General features: G+C 44.6%; 2 protein-coding genes across 2 annotated transcripts; both read right to left on the reverse strand.

The window, feature by feature from the left end:
- Positions 1 to 4,716: 4,716 nt before the first annotated feature.
- LOC119454452 (mucin-5AC-like) lies at positions 4,717 to 5,448 on the reverse strand. The gene has a single exon (XM_037716380.1). The coding sequence runs from the start codon at positions 5,446 to 5,448 to the stop codon at positions 4,717 to 4,719; it is 732 nt and encodes a 243-aa protein (XP_037572308.1).
- Positions 5,445 to 6,509, reverse strand: LOC119454453 (uncharacterized). Its single transcript, XM_037716381.1, has one exon. It carries the CDS (start codon positions 6,507 to 6,509, stop codon positions 5,445 to 5,447), a length of 1,065 nt encoding a protein of 354 aa, XP_037572309.1.
- Positions 6,510 to 18,580: the final 12,071 nt, after the last annotated feature.

Here is an 18,580-nt window from a genome sequence, read left to right on the forward strand (position 1 = left end):
CGTGTTCCATAGCCTTACTTAGACATGATGTTAGCGAAATAGGACGGAGGTTGTCTAGAGTGAGCTGTTTACCTGGTTTTGGTATGAGGATAGTGTTTGCCATCCTCCATTCATCCGGATATACCCCTTTTTTTCCAGAGTTTATTGAAGTGGTCAGTTAGATAAGTGATCGATTTATCATCCGGATTCCTAAGGATCTTGTTAGTTATTCCGTCGGATCCCGCCGCCGACCTACCGTGAAGACTGTGGAGAGCCGTCCTGATTTCGCTCTCCGAAAAGTCGCGGTCCATTTCCTCACATATCCCACCGGAATATTCATAGCACTCATCACCATCGTTCGGTCCCTTAAGCGGGAGATATTTGGCAGCCAATCGATCCATGATTTCCTCCTGAGTTCTATCCCGACTTTCTTGATGAACCAACTTAGCTATTGCTGTTCTTTTCTTCACCCTTGTTTCATTTTCGTTAAGTAAGTGCTTTAGTAGATTCCAGTTACCCCCGTGTTTAATTTCACCATCAGCAGAGTTGCAGATCTCGTCCCATTGCTGCTTTGCGAGTGTCTTCGAGTGCTCCTCAATCTGCTTATTTAGTCGCGCTATCTTTTTCCTAAGCCTTCTGTTGAGTCTTTGCGTTCTCCAACTTTGTACTATAGATTGTTTGGCCTCAATCAAGTGCGCCAGCCTGCTATCCATAATCTCAACGCTTTCCTCTGTCTTATTTTCTTTAGTGGCCTCTTTGACGTCCTCTCTGAGCTGGTTGACCCATATCTGAAAGGGCTCTTTCTCAGCCCCCAATGTTCCCATTTCCCTTCTTTTTGCTCTGACTTTCCTGAAAAGGTCCCAGTCTGCGCACTTGAAGAATCTAGCTTCCTGCCTCGGCATGCCTATGGTTATATGTAAGATATAATGATTGCTGCCGATATCCATATTCGAATTTTCCCAACTAGCTCCTCTTGAGTTATTAACGAAAGTGAGATCAGGTGTGGAATCCCTGCATGTGGACGTGCCACAACGGGTGCGATATGCTGGATCAGTGATCAGGCATAGCCCCAGATCTACGGCAAGGCTTCACAGCCCTTCTCCTTTTTTTGTATTCCAGCTGTATCCCCATGTGTGATAGGGGGCATTAAAGTCCCCTCCAATAATGAGCGGGGTAGTTTTGGCAACCGAAAGTGCCTTGTTGAAGAGTGCTCTAAAGCTCTGTCTCATGTCCTTGGGACTGCTGTAAATGTTCAGACAGAAAATGCTTTGCGCCTTGCCTCTATTCCTTTTGAGTACTATTTCTACTAAAATACATTCAATTTTGGAATGTCTAAGGTGAATGTTGTGCTCTATGTATGGTAGCTTTTTATCAATGAGGGTTGCCAATCCCCTCCCTGTTTCTTTGCCCCTACATGTCGTGTTGTACCCAGTAAGCTTGACTTCATCCGCTAAGATTTCCTGCCACATAATTACCTTTGGCCTAGCCCCAGATGATTTGATTAAATGTCGCAGTGGTGCCTTTTTGTGTTGCAATCCGCGACAGATCCATTGCCACACTGTGAATCCATGATTACTGTCCATGATTATTGGATGAGTCCGCCTTCCTATTACCTGTTAATGTCCTCTTTGTGATGGCTCCTGACGTTCCAGGGAGCGACTTTACACTCTCCACCTCTGATGGCAAATACTCATCGTCATCGCCATCCCCTCGGGCCTCAATTTTCCTAAGTCGTTTTTCCGCCGTTAGCCTCCATTTCCATAATTTGTCTACTTTAAAGTTAGTCTTTTCCGTTGTCTCTCTTATCGCTTTAATTGCCTCTTTAATTTCATTGAGGGCCGAAAAGACTGAGCCATCCTCGGAGCTCACCGCCCGCTTTTTAGGGGCAGGGGAGCTATCTTCTTCCCCCGGATCGTTGCTTTGGCTTACAGGTCTAGCTATTGCTACACTAGCATGGTTCTGTTGCGCTTTCTTTCGAAGTTCTACTACCTGTCTGGTCAATTCTTCATTTGCTTTTCTTAAAGACGTTACTTCCTTAATCAATTGCTCTATTCTGGCATCATTGCTTCCTGCCACCGCCGCCGTGACGTCCCCAGCGACCCTCACCGTACCTATAACTTTGTCGGCCCAGGCGGTCTCAGGTGTCTTCTTGCCACCAGGTGCTGAGCCCCTTTCCTCGAAGCGCACCTGAGCTTCCCTTGACTTGGAACGGCTTCTTTCCCTGGATTGCGAACGACGCCTGAATCTAGTGCGGCTCCTGGAGCGTGAGCGCCCCCTGGTGCTCGGGTGATGGTGGGGCACCGGCTGCAGCTCCTCCAAAGGCGCCCTCGTTATCGACCGGGATCTGTTGCGTTCTCTCCGACGAAGTCGTACAACGTACGGGATTTGGAATCTTTGCTTACATGACTTGTCACCAGTTGGATGATCCCCTTCACAGAATTTACACTGAGGCACGCACACGTGTGCCTCTCCTGGGTTAACAATCCCACATCCTCTGCATTGAACAAAGTCTGGTGTCGGGCACACATCTGAGCGGTGCCCTACCCTTCCGCAGGTATAGCAAACGTCAAATTGCTTCCTGAATAGGTAGCATCTCACTAGAGTGGACCCGTATCTAACAAAATTGGGCACTTTGAGTCCGTCAAAAAGTACTATGACCGAACCGGAAGTCTTGATGCGCTTGGCAGCCAGCGCAAGTGCGTTCAAGTCATGCACGATGTTCCTTGTTATTATAGCTTGCGTATCCCTGATGTCCATTCTTCTGATGACCCCTTTGTACGTTGCATGTGGTGCCGTCTCGTATGCGTTCACCTCGTATTCCGTTTCCACGATCTTGAAGGACTTGATTGCATTGAAGGCATGTTCGGGCTTGGGTGTGCTGACTACAACGATATTCTGAGTGAAGTTAGGGCAAACAACGTCTTCGCGGGCTTGCTCCGCCGTTAGGCCTGACGCCTCAATAACTGCAGCACCAATGGCCGTGGTGCTCACCTTGTTCAAGTTAAGTCCTCCTCGTGGCCGTATGATGATTTTACTGTGCTCCTCCGGCAGCTGGGGCATCCTCGAGGCCTTGACAATCCGATTCTTGATCGCTCCGATGACGGATCCTCTGCCGCCGCCGGCGGCACTGCCATGCTCTTGCTGACTACGTGGCACTGCGCTTTTATCGTCAACGACTTTCTTGGTAGTACGGGATCTTCGGCTAGTTACAACTTGCCAGCCTAAATCCTCCTCATCATTCTCTTTGGATCCAGCAAAATCTTCGACTTCCATGCGTATATCCGTCATGCTCATGGGGCAGGTAGGCCTACTAGGCCCAACGGGCCCTAGAGAATAAGTCCTGTATAATTGCGAAAATGCAAGTCCCACCTCGAATCTTGGTATCAGGCGATTCGCGGTGACTTCAAGGATCCGATGCAGTACTGCTTTCCGTTGTAATCACTAAATTTGCCAGCGCAGCATAGAGAAAAGACGGAGCCGAGGTAAACACGTCCGCTCCTTGACTCATACCCGCTGCTCTCCCTTGAGGTAATGACACTGCTTATTGAAATGCCGCAGTTTCACATGCCAAAAGTGTGATATGAATATGAGGTACGTCATAATGAAAGACTCTGGAGTAATTTTGACGCCCTCGAGATCTGTAACGTGTACCAAGCGCCCAGTACAGAGGTGTTCTCACATTTCACCCGCATCGGGGACACTGTTTATAAAATAACAGCGGCAGCCACCTGTTTTCGGAAAAAAAACTTGCGATGGATGCTGACGACGCAGACACTTCTGGCCCCAATGCCGGCACTAAGGGCATATGGAAAATGTGTCCCTTAATTGAATCTACTTTATTGGCATGTGCATATATTCTTTAATTGTTGTTTAATTGTTGTTTATATATTGTTAAATTTTTGTTGCTTGCTTGTAGGCTCCCTTCCTAAAATGCTTTAGTTCCGTTCTTTCTATCTCAGCATGAGCCTGTTCCTGCCACTTGATCGAGACTCATAAGTGCAGAGAGATGAAATAAAGCGTGCGCTAAAGGGATATGGTGGCACATAAAGTGACCATTTAAGGTTTTATGTGCTGTTATGTGCCTGGTCAGATGAATTCTTGGTCAGGTAAACTGCTCCTGGTAACCTGAATTCCTTGCCAAGTAGACGTCTGAGTGGTTTGGTTAGACTATGAGGCGGACTCTGATGACTAAAAAAAATGAAAGCTCGCACACGTTTCGCGTTATTCAAATTTTATGGGTACGGCGAAGGGCACCACCGCACGCTAGGCCAACCACAGTCAGCTTCCTCTTGCTTTTTAATACACATAAACGACCTACCTTCTTGCGTCTCCTTTAATATTCACATTTTTTAGGGTCATTGTGTAATATTTAGGAAAATAACGTGTGATAGTGACGCAACCGTTCTCCAATCTGACCTTAACGCAGTCTCTTCATAGTGCAAGACGTGGCTAATGGCCTTAAACATTATTAAGTAAAAATTTATGCGCGTAACCAGATCGAAAACAACGCTATCTGTCTACATTCTAACTAGCATACCGTTAAAACCTGTTTCACCGTACAAGTATCTTGGTGTACAGATAACGTCTAACCTTACCTGGAGTGATCATATAAGGCACGTTACAAATAACGCAAATCGCATGCTCGGCTACGTTCGTATAAATTTTTCAAGATCACCTTATTCCTTAAAGCTACTCCTATATAAGTCACTAAGTAGATCAAAAGTTCACTATTGCGCATCAATATGGGCGCCTTTTCAGGAAAATCTTGCGCTTGCTGCTGTCCGTCTCGCCTTTATCTCCTGCATCTTCAGATGCCGTTGCTTCGCGTTTTCGTGATGTTCCTGCAGCTTTCTTCGTCTTCTGAACACCACCGACGTCTTCAAATGTCTCGCCTTTGCGTGTACCTGTCGTTGCAGGTCCTGGCGCCGGCTGAGTCTTCTCAGCGCTGCCAGCGATTTCGGACGTCTTAGCCTTGAGTTTACGCGTAGGTGCAGGTCCTGGCATCGGGTGAGTGTTCGCGCTGCCAGCATCTTCGGACGTGTTAGCCTTGCCTTTACGCGAACGTTCAGTCTGCTCAAAGCCACCAGCATCCTTAGATGTCCTAGCTTTGCGCGTACGCGTCGTTGCAAGTCCAGACATCGGCACAGTCTTCTCAGCACTGGCAGTATGCCCAGACGTTTTGGCCTCGCGTTTATGCGTCCCTACCGTTCCTGGCAGTGCATCACTTTTCTGAGCACCTCCTGCGCCTTGGGATGTAGTGGCTTTGCGTTTTCGCGTTGTTCCTGGTGCTGACTCGGCATTCATTCCCGGATTCGGTGCAGCGGTCTCTTGACTGCGCCCCTCGTCTTCCGACGTCTTGGCTTTGAATTTGCGCGTTGGTCTCTTTAGTGTAGAAGCCGCTTGACCGCTCGATTTCTTTTCCGCGGGTGCTGCTTGACACTTGGACGCTCTCGGAGATTTTGCCGTCATTGTTGTTTTTTAACAGCATCCCGACGGTTCTTTCCAGTCGCCGCTGCCTCCGCGTTGGGGCTCCTACGCGTCGATGCAGTGGATGATGAACGGCTACTTGACGAGGCGTCTTTTGAGCGTCGGCGCTCGTGGTTGCTTCGAGTGCTCGAAGAGAGGCGTCCATCACGGTGATTCTTCTTTGTCTTGCGACTATCCCCCATGCTGCTAAGCGTGCTGCTCTCTGACACAGATCGCCATTTAACCCTGTCCGTATTGCGGCCGCTGTGTCTTGACATGCTTCGCGATTGACGCTGTCGTTTGGCTCCAATTGAGCTCTCGCCACTGCTCACCGTCGACGTAGCTCCAGAAAGGCGCGCCTTGCTCGTTTTACGTTTGTACCCACTCATTTCGCTTGACGTCGTACTCCATGACCTCCGGTCTCCCTTTACGCCAGGCTTAATATTGCTGCCGCTGCTGCTCGATGACCTGCTTCTTACAGGGCTTCGGCTTCTGGTTCTGCGCTTAAGCCGACTGCCGCCGCCAGACGACGAGCTCCTTGGTCGCCGAGTATTCTTAGCAGTGCGGCTCTGTCCGCTAGCTTTGCTCCATTTGTGGGCCGTCCGAGTCCCGCGCATCTGTCCTGTGCCGCTGCTCGACGACCTAGTTGTGCTTGTGTCACCAGTGCTTGTAGAAGACACTTCCTCTGACGCGTGCCTTTTTTCGGCCATGTGATTTGTCCCTCTTGGGTTGCCACCAGACGAGTTTTTCCTTGAGCTCTGAACTTTCTTGGCAGTACCCTTGTCCCATCCGGCTCTGCTCGGTGACCTTTCTTTTCCTTGGTGGTCCTTCCCCGCGAGGCGCTTGTCGCAGCTAGCAGTTATCGTCGATGCGACGCTTGATGACTCCTCCTCAGTACCAGGTATATTTTCCCGTATCTTGCTCCGAGCTGAACCTTCATTCCCGACAAACCCGGTTGTGGAAGGGTCGCCGTCGTCTGCAGGTGCCTCCGCTGCTGCTTGGGGAACGTCTTCACCTTTCTTCTTTCCCTCCTGCAGGTCGCAAGCGAAGCAGATCCCCGCCATGTTGGCGCTTTCGAAATAAGAAGCAGGTTTCAGCCCTAAGGTTTCGCCGGGCTGTCTCCGTCAACCGGTCGCTCGCTTCCGCCTCACTTCTCGCAAGCAGTGCTTAGTCACGTCCAGGGACCAGGATCCCAGCGTCTCAGGTGGGCCGGCTCCAACGGGCACGAGTCAGGGCTGCACCGGGGTACGCGTAGCGATGTGCCTGGGTCCCCAGGTACGATCCTCGACGTCAGTTCGAAGCGCGCGACACAGGCCTGATGATGATGATGATGATGATCCTTTATAATGGCTCGGACCCACTGAGGGGGTAGGGCCTGGTGCGCAGCGCGTGGTACGCGCCACTTCTTTTCCATGCACCTCAAATGGTTCAGAACAATTCCATTGGTGTTACTTTCTCAGAACAAAGCCGCACCGCCAGTATAAAAGCTATGAAATCTAATCTTAATCTACCTTCTCTCGCATCTCGACATAGAATAACTCGTTTAGTTCCCTATAATAAGCTCTACTACCATCCATACTTGCGTAACGAACTAATTTCTGGTCCCCAATATGTTTCTAACGGACTAGATCATATTCATAAAGTTGGAATTCTGTCATGAAGAACTCACGCATTCCTTAATTAGTTCATACTGCGAACATCAAAAGAGTGGAACTGCCTTCCCGCAATAACGGATGAAATTTAAAATTGTGAATTTTTCCTGCGTGATTTAACAGTGATGTCATGCCTGTTTCGCTGTTGCATATATTGTACTTACTGTAAATGCTACGTTAAAAAACATACAGTTTTTTTTTTCTTAGTGTGGTATATATTGTGTTACACTGTGTTGTTATTGTGTATATATTGTAATTTAATTTTTAAGGAACAATTGTATAATTGGGAACGACCACTTCTGTTGTATCTGTGACTACTCCCCTCTTTAATGTTCTTGAGCCTGAGGGTGCATAAATAAGTATTTAATTAGTTTGTTTATTCTCGCTTGCACACACTCAACTTCATCGACGTGAAAGCGTTACCATTATTGTTTACTCCTATTTTCTTTGTATACTACTAAAGAAAACACTATTCTTTAAGAAGGATATCTTCTTTCGAATCGTACCAACGACCGCCATAAACCGCGAAGTGATCAGCACCACATACTTTAGTCATACTGTAAACATAAAATATCGTATTCTCTATTTACTTGCCGCGTGCTCTCGGAAAGTTATCTTCTGTCCATTACACTCTGTCATGCTTATGTATGTTATCAAACATTGATCACAATAATTCCAATGTCAATTTATCATTCGTTTTCTCATTTTAAATTTGGCTAAGACAACATTCCAAAGAGCCTTCTTGAATGTTGGACAAGCACGACAGCAGTATCCAGACGGCAAGTATTCAGCACAATATTTTCACGTTGTGTTACCACTCCGCTGTTAGCGATGCTGCTTGTCATCCACTGCGCTTAGGTGGCGTTTTCTGTACAAGGACAATTTGGGGAAGTGGTAGCGACAACGATAGAATCATAACTCTAGGCGAAACTACGCAATATTTATGTGGGCGGCCGTGCAAGTAAGATTCTTCGTTTCTTTGCTTTTGCTGAGCGATTATAACAACTTCATTACCAACTTCATTGAGCCATATTTATAATTGGAAGACAGCTGAGAAAAGTAACAGTGAAATGTTTGTCTGAAAGCTAGAGCCCTTGGATATTTGTGGACTGACAATGAACCTTCTTTATCTTGAGCAACCCAGCAGCACACATTAAAAAGATACATGCTTTCCCATCTCCCGTTACTAATAATTAGTTGTGTGCGTACATTTAGTCAAATCGAAATCGCAGCAATCAATTCGTACATAGGATGCCTAAAACTAGGCATTCTCACTGTATGTCTGGAAATAATTAAAGAAAGGTAAACTTTCCTATGTATTCACTCAGGAAGGTATGTTCACGAATACTCACGACAGCGTAGCAAGCACAGATCCCCAACACAGCGGAATTGTTCGGAACAGTCCTCACGTCCATCTTTCGCTCTCTCTTACGGCTCGAATACTCGATAGAAACGAAGATTCGGTAACTTGAAATAGTGAATTCTCGAATTGGTTTTGAATCAAACAGCCTACACTATTCAATCGTATTGAAAGTTTTGAATATGTGCACACCAAAAACATTGTAAAATGAGGTTCTACACATAGCACAAGAGACATCGCCGTATGCTAAACTTTATTTTATGTTTCTTTTTTAGTCTACTTGACTTTCGTTATGGTACGTGCAGATGACACACTGCAGTCAAAAAACACAATTTCAAAAACGCAAAACCAGAAAACGTACATGGCTGTTCATATAACTTTATATTTCGCTTGAATAACAGAAAATACGTATTTTTGTTCGCTATTGAAATGAGCGTGCCATGAAACCTACTGCACTTCTTCCATTCTCTTTGTACTTCATCAGGTGCTAAAAATACTACAAATACAACCAAACTAACAAAAAGTCTGCGCCTAAAATTCATGAGAATTTTCTAACACAATTTAACATCGAGCACGTATATTTATATCGCAACGTTATGGTATCAGCAACTCTCAGAGTACTAAATGAGCAAGATTGGTTTCACCGTTGAGCAACCATAACACATAGCTTGCTTTCGAAGTAACAACCCAATGAAAAATTCCGTATGTTCAACGTGACCTGTACCCAGCATCCTATATGATCCTGCATATATGTATAAAAACTTATGTGTTCCCATATAAACACGTGTGATCGTACAGGATAATGGTACGAGGTTGATGAGTCCTTTTCAAAAGCGTCTTGCTTCCAAAATGAGCTGTTCGGGTCAGTAAATTGTACTTTCTTACATTCTAGCCTGCATTGCAAAATTGAATAATATACTAGCAAATATACAGGTAAAGCAGCTGACTAATACATAAAAAACATAAAACTTGTTACATGAATGATTAATACATAAAATAAATAAATATAGGCTAATACAGATGTTACCCAGGATCTATGCAATTGAAGCAGCCCAACTTTCAGTCCTTCTGTGAAGGCTATTGCCCAAAACACGTAAAGGAAAAAAAGTTTTCCATTTGATATTTATTTGCAACATACGCGTAGATGTCAAGTAAATAAATACGAAAATATTTCTCGAAGAATTGTACTTTTCTCGAAAATATTAAAGGAAAAATTGACATTCGAGGCACGGCAGGTTTACATTCAAAAGTTCCTGGTTATCGGCACGGAGCAACCTATAAAGATCGGTGCAATAATGTGAGCTCCAGTCGTATATTCTGTCTGTCAGACCAAGTGTGAACAATAAAATTAGTGACGTATTCCACAGTACGAGATACGGAGAGGTCGGGTAACTTGATGGGTTACTATAAAGATATATTGCTTTCTTCTATATTTTGTTGTTTTGCTCATCCTAGTCACTTGCCCCTTTAATGCAGTCTGGACGCTGAAACTTTATAGGTCTGTTTCAAAAAATATTACCCCTTTGGATGAATATAATTGGCACCATATATTATGTAGAGTTATTTACAGGAGTCATGAGGGAGTTAGTGGCCGAATACTGCACCAAGGACGCCAATTCCTGTTCTGATGCGGGAGTGACTTTGTTGAAGCTTAGTTGGCCTTCCTAATTTGATTACACCCGGACTAGTATAGCCCGACTGGCTCGCGGCATTTTTTTTTTATTTTGACGGTGTCTGGTGCCACTCCATGCCTGAAAATGTAGTGCAATGAAGGAGGATTAGAACTTAGGACCTCCAGATTAGAATCCCGGTGTTCTAGCTCTGCTTTACGCCACCACCACCACCACCGCTAGCGCAAGACAGGGGTAATTGGAAATCGCACGGAGAAGCCTTCGTCCTGCAGTGGATATAAATACGGGGCTGATGATGATTATTATTACGGAGAGTAGCATTTCGTAATTAAATACCTCCGTCATAAGGGTGGGGCGCAAATTATATTGTGTCCCAGGTCACGCAGAATATTAATGGGGAATGATGTGTGGATAATCAGATAGTGTCGGTAATATTGGATGCTACAGCCGATAGCCAGCTAAAGATTAGTCAAAGCAAACATATTTTAAGTAAAAGTAGAAACTTAGGTTTGCAGAGCATGAAATGGGCGAAAATTGTTCTTAGGGAGAATGTAACAACTGATGCGACGGCGTATATCTGTCAAGATTATTTTTGTTACCCTATAAAAATAGCAAGAAATAATAAAAATACAATAACAATGCATCTGGTGAGAAATTGCTTTTAGAGTGGTGGCATGTTTGTAAATCAAGTCGACGACCTGAGAATACTGTAGGTAATGCGGAATTCCAGAAGTAAAATTCTAAATTCGTGCTTTCACTGAACATTCCGTAACCGTTGTTTAAGATCGGCGCCGGTCTTCTGTCGACGGCGGCACTTCGTTTCTTTTGAAAGCTAAAGACATATGCCAGACATATGTATAATCTACCGTTCTATTGTGTTCTACTGTACTCGCAGGGCACATAAAATCCACGCGCACATTCCCTATCGTTTAAAAAAAAAACTTACGGCTTGCTTTATCACGAAGGTGCCTGTAACAGCACGTTCAATAGCACCTTTAGTAAGCACAAGCTGCTTAGAATATTCACGAAGGCATAGCCGCTATATATTCAAGACGGTGAAAGGTTGGCGTAAGGCACATTCCTCTAATTACGTACTTGTTCTAGGGTAATGGTAAAAGGTTAAAAAAAAACAAGCAATGATTTGAGATGATGAATCAAATCGTTGATGATGACTGATGAATCTGAAGAAATTGCGAAAGAGCCCATAAACAAGGCTGCCCGATCGGAGCCTAGAGACCTAAGCGAGGCGCGTGCTTTTAGTTATTAGGTAAGGCTTCGATGGCCTAGAGACAAACTAGAAATAACGTATTCTGACAACGGTTATTTATCAAGCCAAAAAATAGCAGCATCCCCGTTTGGGTTAACACCAATACCACATGAAATAAAATGTTCTTGCTCGAAAACCATTCCTAACGACGGATATGGCATTATAAGTGTCATGTCAAAGAAAGGTATAAACAAGTCCTGCCTTTATATTTAAGGTAAAAATGTGCTGCTCTTTCATATAGCTTTATTCGAGGAATGGTATGCCCATTAGATAATGAACTCACTAGCGCTAACTAGACAAACACAAGAAAGGTGGAGGGGAGTGGCACCTGTCCAGTCCGTCTTATTAGTTTTGTGTGTTGCTTACGCAGCAGATACATTATTAATAAAAAAAAAACAAGCCAACTAGTTCACTAGCAAGTATTGACAACCGTCAGACTGCTGAACAGTTGTAAGAATGCGTAGCAGATGCTGCTGAAAATGGCTCTGCCACCAAATACCTAAAGCTTGTGATTTACCTTAAAAGAAGTGCATCGGTATACCACAAGTAATATGGCGACGCCTAAGTATAAGTAAAAAGAGCGAAAAATAAGCAGTCAAACGCATATAGAATTCATTGCTTGAGACCTTGATAATTTTTCGTTATACAGGTCTCTTCCTTGTAACGGTCGCGCACCGTAACACTCACAATAGCACAGAATAAGCACGATCCAAAAACGAAAACCTTTATTTAACATGAATAACACACATTTCCAATTACCAATTTCGAATTACCCTTGTCTTGCGCGTGGAGCAGAGCTACAACACCGGGATTCTAATCTGGAGGTCCTAAGTTCTAATCCTCCTTCATTCCACTACATTTTCGGGCATGGAGTGGCACCAGAAACCGGCAAAAAGAAAAAAAAAATACCGCGAGCCAGTGGGGCTATACTAGTCCAGGTGTAACCAAATTAGGAAGGCCCACTAAGCTTCAACAAAGTCACTCGCTCATCAGAACAGGAATTGGCGTCCTTGGTGCAGTATTCGTCCACTACCTACCTCATGACTCCTGTAATTAACTCTAGATAATATAGGGTGCCAACTATATTTATCCAAAGGGGTAATATTTTTTGAAACAGACCTATAAAATTCCAGCGTCCAGACTGCAATAAAGGGGCAAGTGACTAGGTTAAGCAAAACAACAAAATAGAGAAGAAAGCAATATGTCTTTATAGTAACCCATCAAGCTACCCTGACGTGTCCGTATCTCCTACTGTGCTATAATAAAATAAGGGTGGGGCATCACTTCTTCAAATTACAAATCTCATGATGATGATGTTGATAATCGCAGGGTTATTCCTTCTATAAAAAAAGAGAGATAAGAACAGCGAAGCGTTCTTTTCGCATAGCTTATCAGCAAGCTTTCCTCGTAGGAAAATTGTTGCACTACTACACGTGTCATTTGCAAGATGATAATGTCGCAAGGGTGGCTGAACGGGCGTGTTGGTAAAGTTGCATTTTTGGTTAGCAGCGCGACGATCTACATGGAAACGAGAGGGAAGGGACAGGAAAGAGCGCTGACTTACAACAATTTCATTGCGCACATAACCAAGGTTTAAATACCACGCTAAGGCACAATAGAAGGAACAGAAAGGTGGCACGTGTTCAGGACTCAGCTTCCAACAAACAATATGCAAATCAATTGGTTAAATATTGCACTTCTTTATCGCACAGTGACAATGAAGGGGCACTGACACAGCGCTCCGCCGATTTGTGAATTTCAAGCGCTTCAATGATTTCTCTAGTGTGTTTGTTTTTATTGCGACTGAAAATTTGTGTGCTATCGAACAACGGATTGCAACCGTGGTCTCGGCAATGAATACCGAGATGACCTGAAATGGAGTTCAAAACATGATTATTGTGCTCCTTTGATCGTTCATTGAGACAGCGTCCCGTCTGACCAATGTATTCGCGGCCGCAGGAAAGGGGAATGTTGTAAACAACACCTACAGCACACGTGACAAAGCGGTTATGATGGTTAGTTCTGCAGCAGTTTTTCTCCTTGCGATAGCAGTTGACCTGCCTGCATAAGTGTGACAACTTTTTTTGGTGCCGAAAACACAACATCGACGCCAGCACGCCGGCCAACTTTCTTGAGATTATGGGACAAGGTGTGAATGTAAGGAATGACGGTGACTCTGTTCCTGGGAGTGGCAGAATCGGGGTGACTTGCTTTTTCTTGCTTTTGCAAGCTTCCGGCTACTGACGTCAGCAGACTGCCCGGGTAGCCCGATTGCTCAAGTCTCCGGGCCTGTTTCCCGAAACTGGTTTCCATTAAGTGGTGACATGACTTTGAAAGGGAATTGGTGAAGCATAGGCTAACGATTCCCCGCTTGATGAGCTTGGAATGCGCTGAGCTAAAAGGTAAAATAGCTTTGCTAGCTCTGGGATCATACATCCAGCATAGCTGGTTGTTCCTAAAACTGAGTCGAAGATCTAAAAACCTAATCGAGTCGGCAACAGGCAGTTCATGGGTTAAAACAAATGGGTGAAGACATTCTTCAAACAAAGATAAGGTATCACGGCAGCTAGTTTCGACAGTGTCGGCGCCAGTATCGAAAAGGACTATAAAATCATCTACAAACCTAAAAACTTTTTCGACGAAAGACGGAAGGCGTTTGGAAAGTGCACAGCCGTGAGTGGCTAGCAAGATGTCACTCAGCATGGGTGCTATGCATGAACCGATGCAAACTCCGTCCCTTTGTAGGAGCTTTTAGATACGTACTTGAAGTCGACGTTCGCCACTTGGAACGGGAAGACGTACCTACAAAGGGACGGAGTTTGCATCGGTTGTAAGAGTGGTAGTGGCTGACAACCCTGTGTGTGAAGACTGATCGCGAGGGGAACATCGAACACATTATGTGTGGCTGTCCTCACTACACTCAATATATACCATTGGGCCATTCTGAGAACGAACAATTTTGGAGTGCGTGCGTCATAAGCCATAGAAGCTGAGGGCGACCAAGGCAGTTTTACAGTTCTTAGGGACAAAAAAAATATGTAAGCAAACTTAGATGAGGAGAAAGAACTGTTCCAACTTGCGCTCAGGCAGCAAAAGTACAGCCATCGAGTCTCCAATCGCGCATTCCAGAGCAGTCGAGGTGGCACGCCTCGGTCCGAGAATGCACTAGTAGCAGCGTGTGCTCAGTGTAACTATAGCATAGACCCATCGCAGTACCGAAATGGCGACAATGTTCAGGAATGTTTCATTACAGCGATGGCGTATATCGCCAGAGTGATACAAAATAACAGTGGCATTTCAAAGAAACCGGTTACCGATCGCAGGTAATATGAGGCACGGGCAGCAGTATAATGGAGGCATGTTCTAAGGATGGTGTGACACTAGAAGTAGTGCAGGCCGTGCTGCTCGTATATATACGAGATGATTGTCGGCAATCGTCGTGCTTTGGTAGACGGCCTGGCGAAATGCAACACGCGTTCCGAAATCATCACGCACAAAGAGATCTCGACAAAGGATTCGTATATTATGTGCTTCCTGTAAAAGATATGCGATACGAAGAAGCGCATTATAGGAGGCGACACAGCAAGAACGCTTCTAATGTGACAAGATATAAAAAAGACGACAACATATTGCGATGTACGTCTTCATCCTTTTATCTAATCGAATTTTGCAAACAGCCGTGAACAGTAAAGACAAGCTTTGTAAATGTAATTGAGCACAGGAGATTTGTCAGAACTGAGCATCCGCGGTAATACAGCAACCAGGAACAACGACGTATCTGTCTGAAAATGTGTCCATAGGCTATTTCATAAATAATAGAGATAAATTCTGTAGATTACTCTCCACGATTACTCCGAGAACATATGTGCATTGCGTTGTGATGGAATAACTTAACGCGAAACGCTAGCTAACACACTTGTTATTGTCTCTTTAAAAGCTTCATGTACCAGAAACTGTCTGAGCACTTCAAGCTGAAATCGCACTTCACGCTGAAATTTCATTTCCCGCGCCATTTTTAAAGATGATTTTGCACTTTATAAGGTTCTGTTTCGTTCACCTCCTATGATTTCCCTGTAAAGCAAGTGAAGCTGTATACCATTAACTTTAATTGTGGAGAAATTTTGTCAATTTCTCCAACACGCTGCCAAAGTATTTCTCGCGATCCTGTGCTAGATGCGTAAAATTGATTTGCTCTAGTATTGAATCGATTAACATTTTTTTGTGTACTTCAGTCGTTTTGAGCCTATCTATCTATCTAGCCTCTTACCCCGACCCAGTGGTCCAAGTTGCCTGGGAGCTTGGGCCACTATGTAGTAGTAGCAGAAACTTTATTGATACAAGGCTCTCTGCATTGTTGCATCTCGGGTGGTGCCCTCCGGCAGGACCTCACTGACTTCTACAGCTCGCCAAGCCTAGTCTAGGGCCGCCAATTGGCTTCCAGAGTCTAGTTCGGACAGTCGTTCCTCCCAAGACCATGTTGTGGGCGTGGTGTGTTGTGATTCGTGATGAGACCGCCTTGTCTGCGCGGTCGCTTCACTTGTGTGTTATGTGCGCGAGTGTCGGGGCGTGTTCGTTACACCTGGCAGAAGCCCTGATCATGTACGTTTCTGGAAAGATGGCGTGGGGGCGGGATTAATGAGAGTACTTGTTGGCTTGCAGGAGGCGCCACTGCCTGGCCTGTTGCCTGTTGAGACTTTTGTGAGGGGAAGTGTATCGTATTCTCGTTAGACGTTGGTCCTCCAGTAGTTTTCTGCTTGTTGTGGCGTGCTCTTGGGTCACGACGTGGTTTCTTAGGGGCTAGGAGCAGGTGTCGTTATGCTGTTGTCATAAGGCCACGGTCTTCGTACATTTGTTGTCACCCCATTGTTCTCATACCGTTGTCATGTCTTCGTCGTCATGCATTCGTTATCATGCCAACCTTATGGTGCCATCGTCTTCATGTCATCGTCATCATTTTAACTCCATCATCCCACTCTTATCATGTCATCGCCTTCACGCCATAGTCGTCACGTAGTCGTCGTCAAACCACTGTCATCATGCCGTCATCACACTGTCGTTTTACCATCGTCATATCTTCACAAACGTCATCTCATTATCTGTGTGCCATCTTCGTCATACTGCATCCATATTTCGATCTATCTCATTCCTTCTGCGTCATTCTTGCGTAATTTAGCTGTCGTCATTCAATTTTGATTAAGCCGTCGTTGTCAAGCTATCACCGTTACTGCTTCATCATTAGAAAGTTACTGTCAGACATTTGTTGTCAAATCGCCTGTGTAGAGAAAACTATCGTCATCAGGGTAGTTTTCTGTACACAGGCAATTTCGCCTAGACATATGAAGCTTCGCTTTAAAATTATCTTTAGCACGTGTTTAGAATAACAGTCACAAAAAAGAAAGACGAAACATCAACCCAATACAGGAGCAACAATATAAAATATTTTGGGTCATACAACAAGCTTCATACTAACACGAAAGACTTTTGATGCAATGAAAGCTTATTTTTTTTCAAGGCTAATAAGCGCCTGCTCCAAGTGACAATACAAGTGACAATCACGTAATTCCGGGAATCCTAATTTTGCGGCACATAGTTCTTGCCATTGTTGGGCATATAAGGTTGTTGCAAGTAGCACCACGGTGTGTCTAGTCTTTTGTGCCTTCTCATGTGCTTGATCCCTGTCCGTGCTGCAACTCGCTCCTTTAGAGATAAAGAACAAACCCACATCGCCAGTCTCATTGGGTATAGAAGGCTAAGTAACTTCTCACAGCTCCGTATGCTAGCTTCATTCTCACCTGCAAGCGATCACTGAATTATGTTAGGTGTTCAAGGTACATTACCTACTTTGCGAAGCACCAGCTTGCATAACAGCATATTCTGCTGCAACGCCACCGCACTTGAGCAACGTGGGCGAGTAGTGATCACGGCAGTATCACGGCATTTGTCACGGAAAAAGAACGCCTGTCAAAGTTCTTTTATGAGTTGGTCAGTTTGGAGAAAAGCGTGTTCGGAAATCGTTAAGGAAGAGAAAGCCGTAATAAGTAGGCGCTAAAGAAGCCTCACCGTTTGCACTGCGCTAAAACCACGTCGCTACTTCTAAATGACATTTCTGTGCGTCTATCTCAGAAACGCGTTTCTTGCAGATCGAGTCAGCATTGCAATGAACTCTTTCCAGTTGACGTTTCACTATAGCAAAGAAACAAAATACGAAGTCTTCTTGTAGAGATAGGAGGTGCATTCAATTCGCAGCAATGACCAGATAGCGTTTGAATATACCAGTAGAATTTCGTGTTCTACCTGCCAACTACGTCACCTGACAACTCTGCGATGACGAGGAATCACACCAGTGTTGCCGACTACAAGGTAACGCTTTTCTCAGCATTTTCGCAGCTTGGTAGGGTCATAGGGGCCTCCGACAGTTTTCGCACGAACTGCCAGTCAACATTTTTTTGGCCTCCTCGGATGTTATACAACCTCGAAAGTAAGCCCGGCGAAACATAAAAAAATACAATTAATCTGACAAATCGCAACTGCTGAAATTTAGGATACGTCCACGTTTTTGATTACCGTTGCATATACGTTCTTTGTTGCTTTGTACTGGTATTTGTAGTTTATTACTAGAAGAAAATTCTCGCGTTTAGCTTCTGCCTACCGAGTACCTCAGAATTCAGTGAAGCGGGCCTTGTTTCATACAAGTTTTGCGCTACACAATAAACGCGTCAGCCTGCCGGCGCTCGCGAATAGTTAAAGAACGGCTCCAGTGATTTCTTAAGAAATAAATAATATTTGATATTTCAAGCTACACATATCCTCGGAAAGGCTGTATGGCGTTCCAATTTGCTTACAAACTCGGAAACTACTTAAACACGAAATAAAAGAAACGAAGTAAGGACACTGAAATTCAAATGGGTAGCTTAGAGAACCACTTTCTGTTGCATTATTGATGACGTCAGATCCTAAGAATTGTGGAGACATTGATCGTCGGCACAGCGTCCTTCTGCAAAAGACTACTGCAGTTTGGTTTTCTCGCCCGAAATGTGTTCATCTTGCGCGAATATAAGAAATTTAGGAATATCCAGAACGCCGTTTATTATCAACCACTTTTCCATTATTGCATCTGTGTGCTAAGAGTCTTAGTTCCAGCTTATCTAGTTTTTTTTTCAGACAAATATGAGTGTTAAATACAATATTATAACCTTCATTTACAATGAAACGTGGTTCAGGCAAA

The sequence above is a fragment of the Dermacentor silvarum genome, chromosome 5, assembly GCF_013339745.2.
Source record: "Dermacentor silvarum isolate Dsil-2018 chromosome 5, BIME_Dsil_1.4, whole genome shotgun sequence".
NCBI lineage: Eukaryota > Metazoa > Arthropoda > Arachnida > Ixodida > Ixodidae > Dermacentor > Dermacentor silvarum.

Excerpts from the sequence above, each read along its gene's own strand:
- LOC119454452 (XM_037716380.1), bottom strand. The coding sequence starts at position 5,448 with ATGACGGCAAAATCTCCGAGAGCGTCCAAGTGTCAAGCAGCACCCGCG.
- LOC119454453 (XM_037716381.1), bottom strand. The coding sequence starts at position 6,509 with ATGGCGGGGATCTGCTTCGCTTGCGACCTGCAGGAGGGAAAGAAGAAA.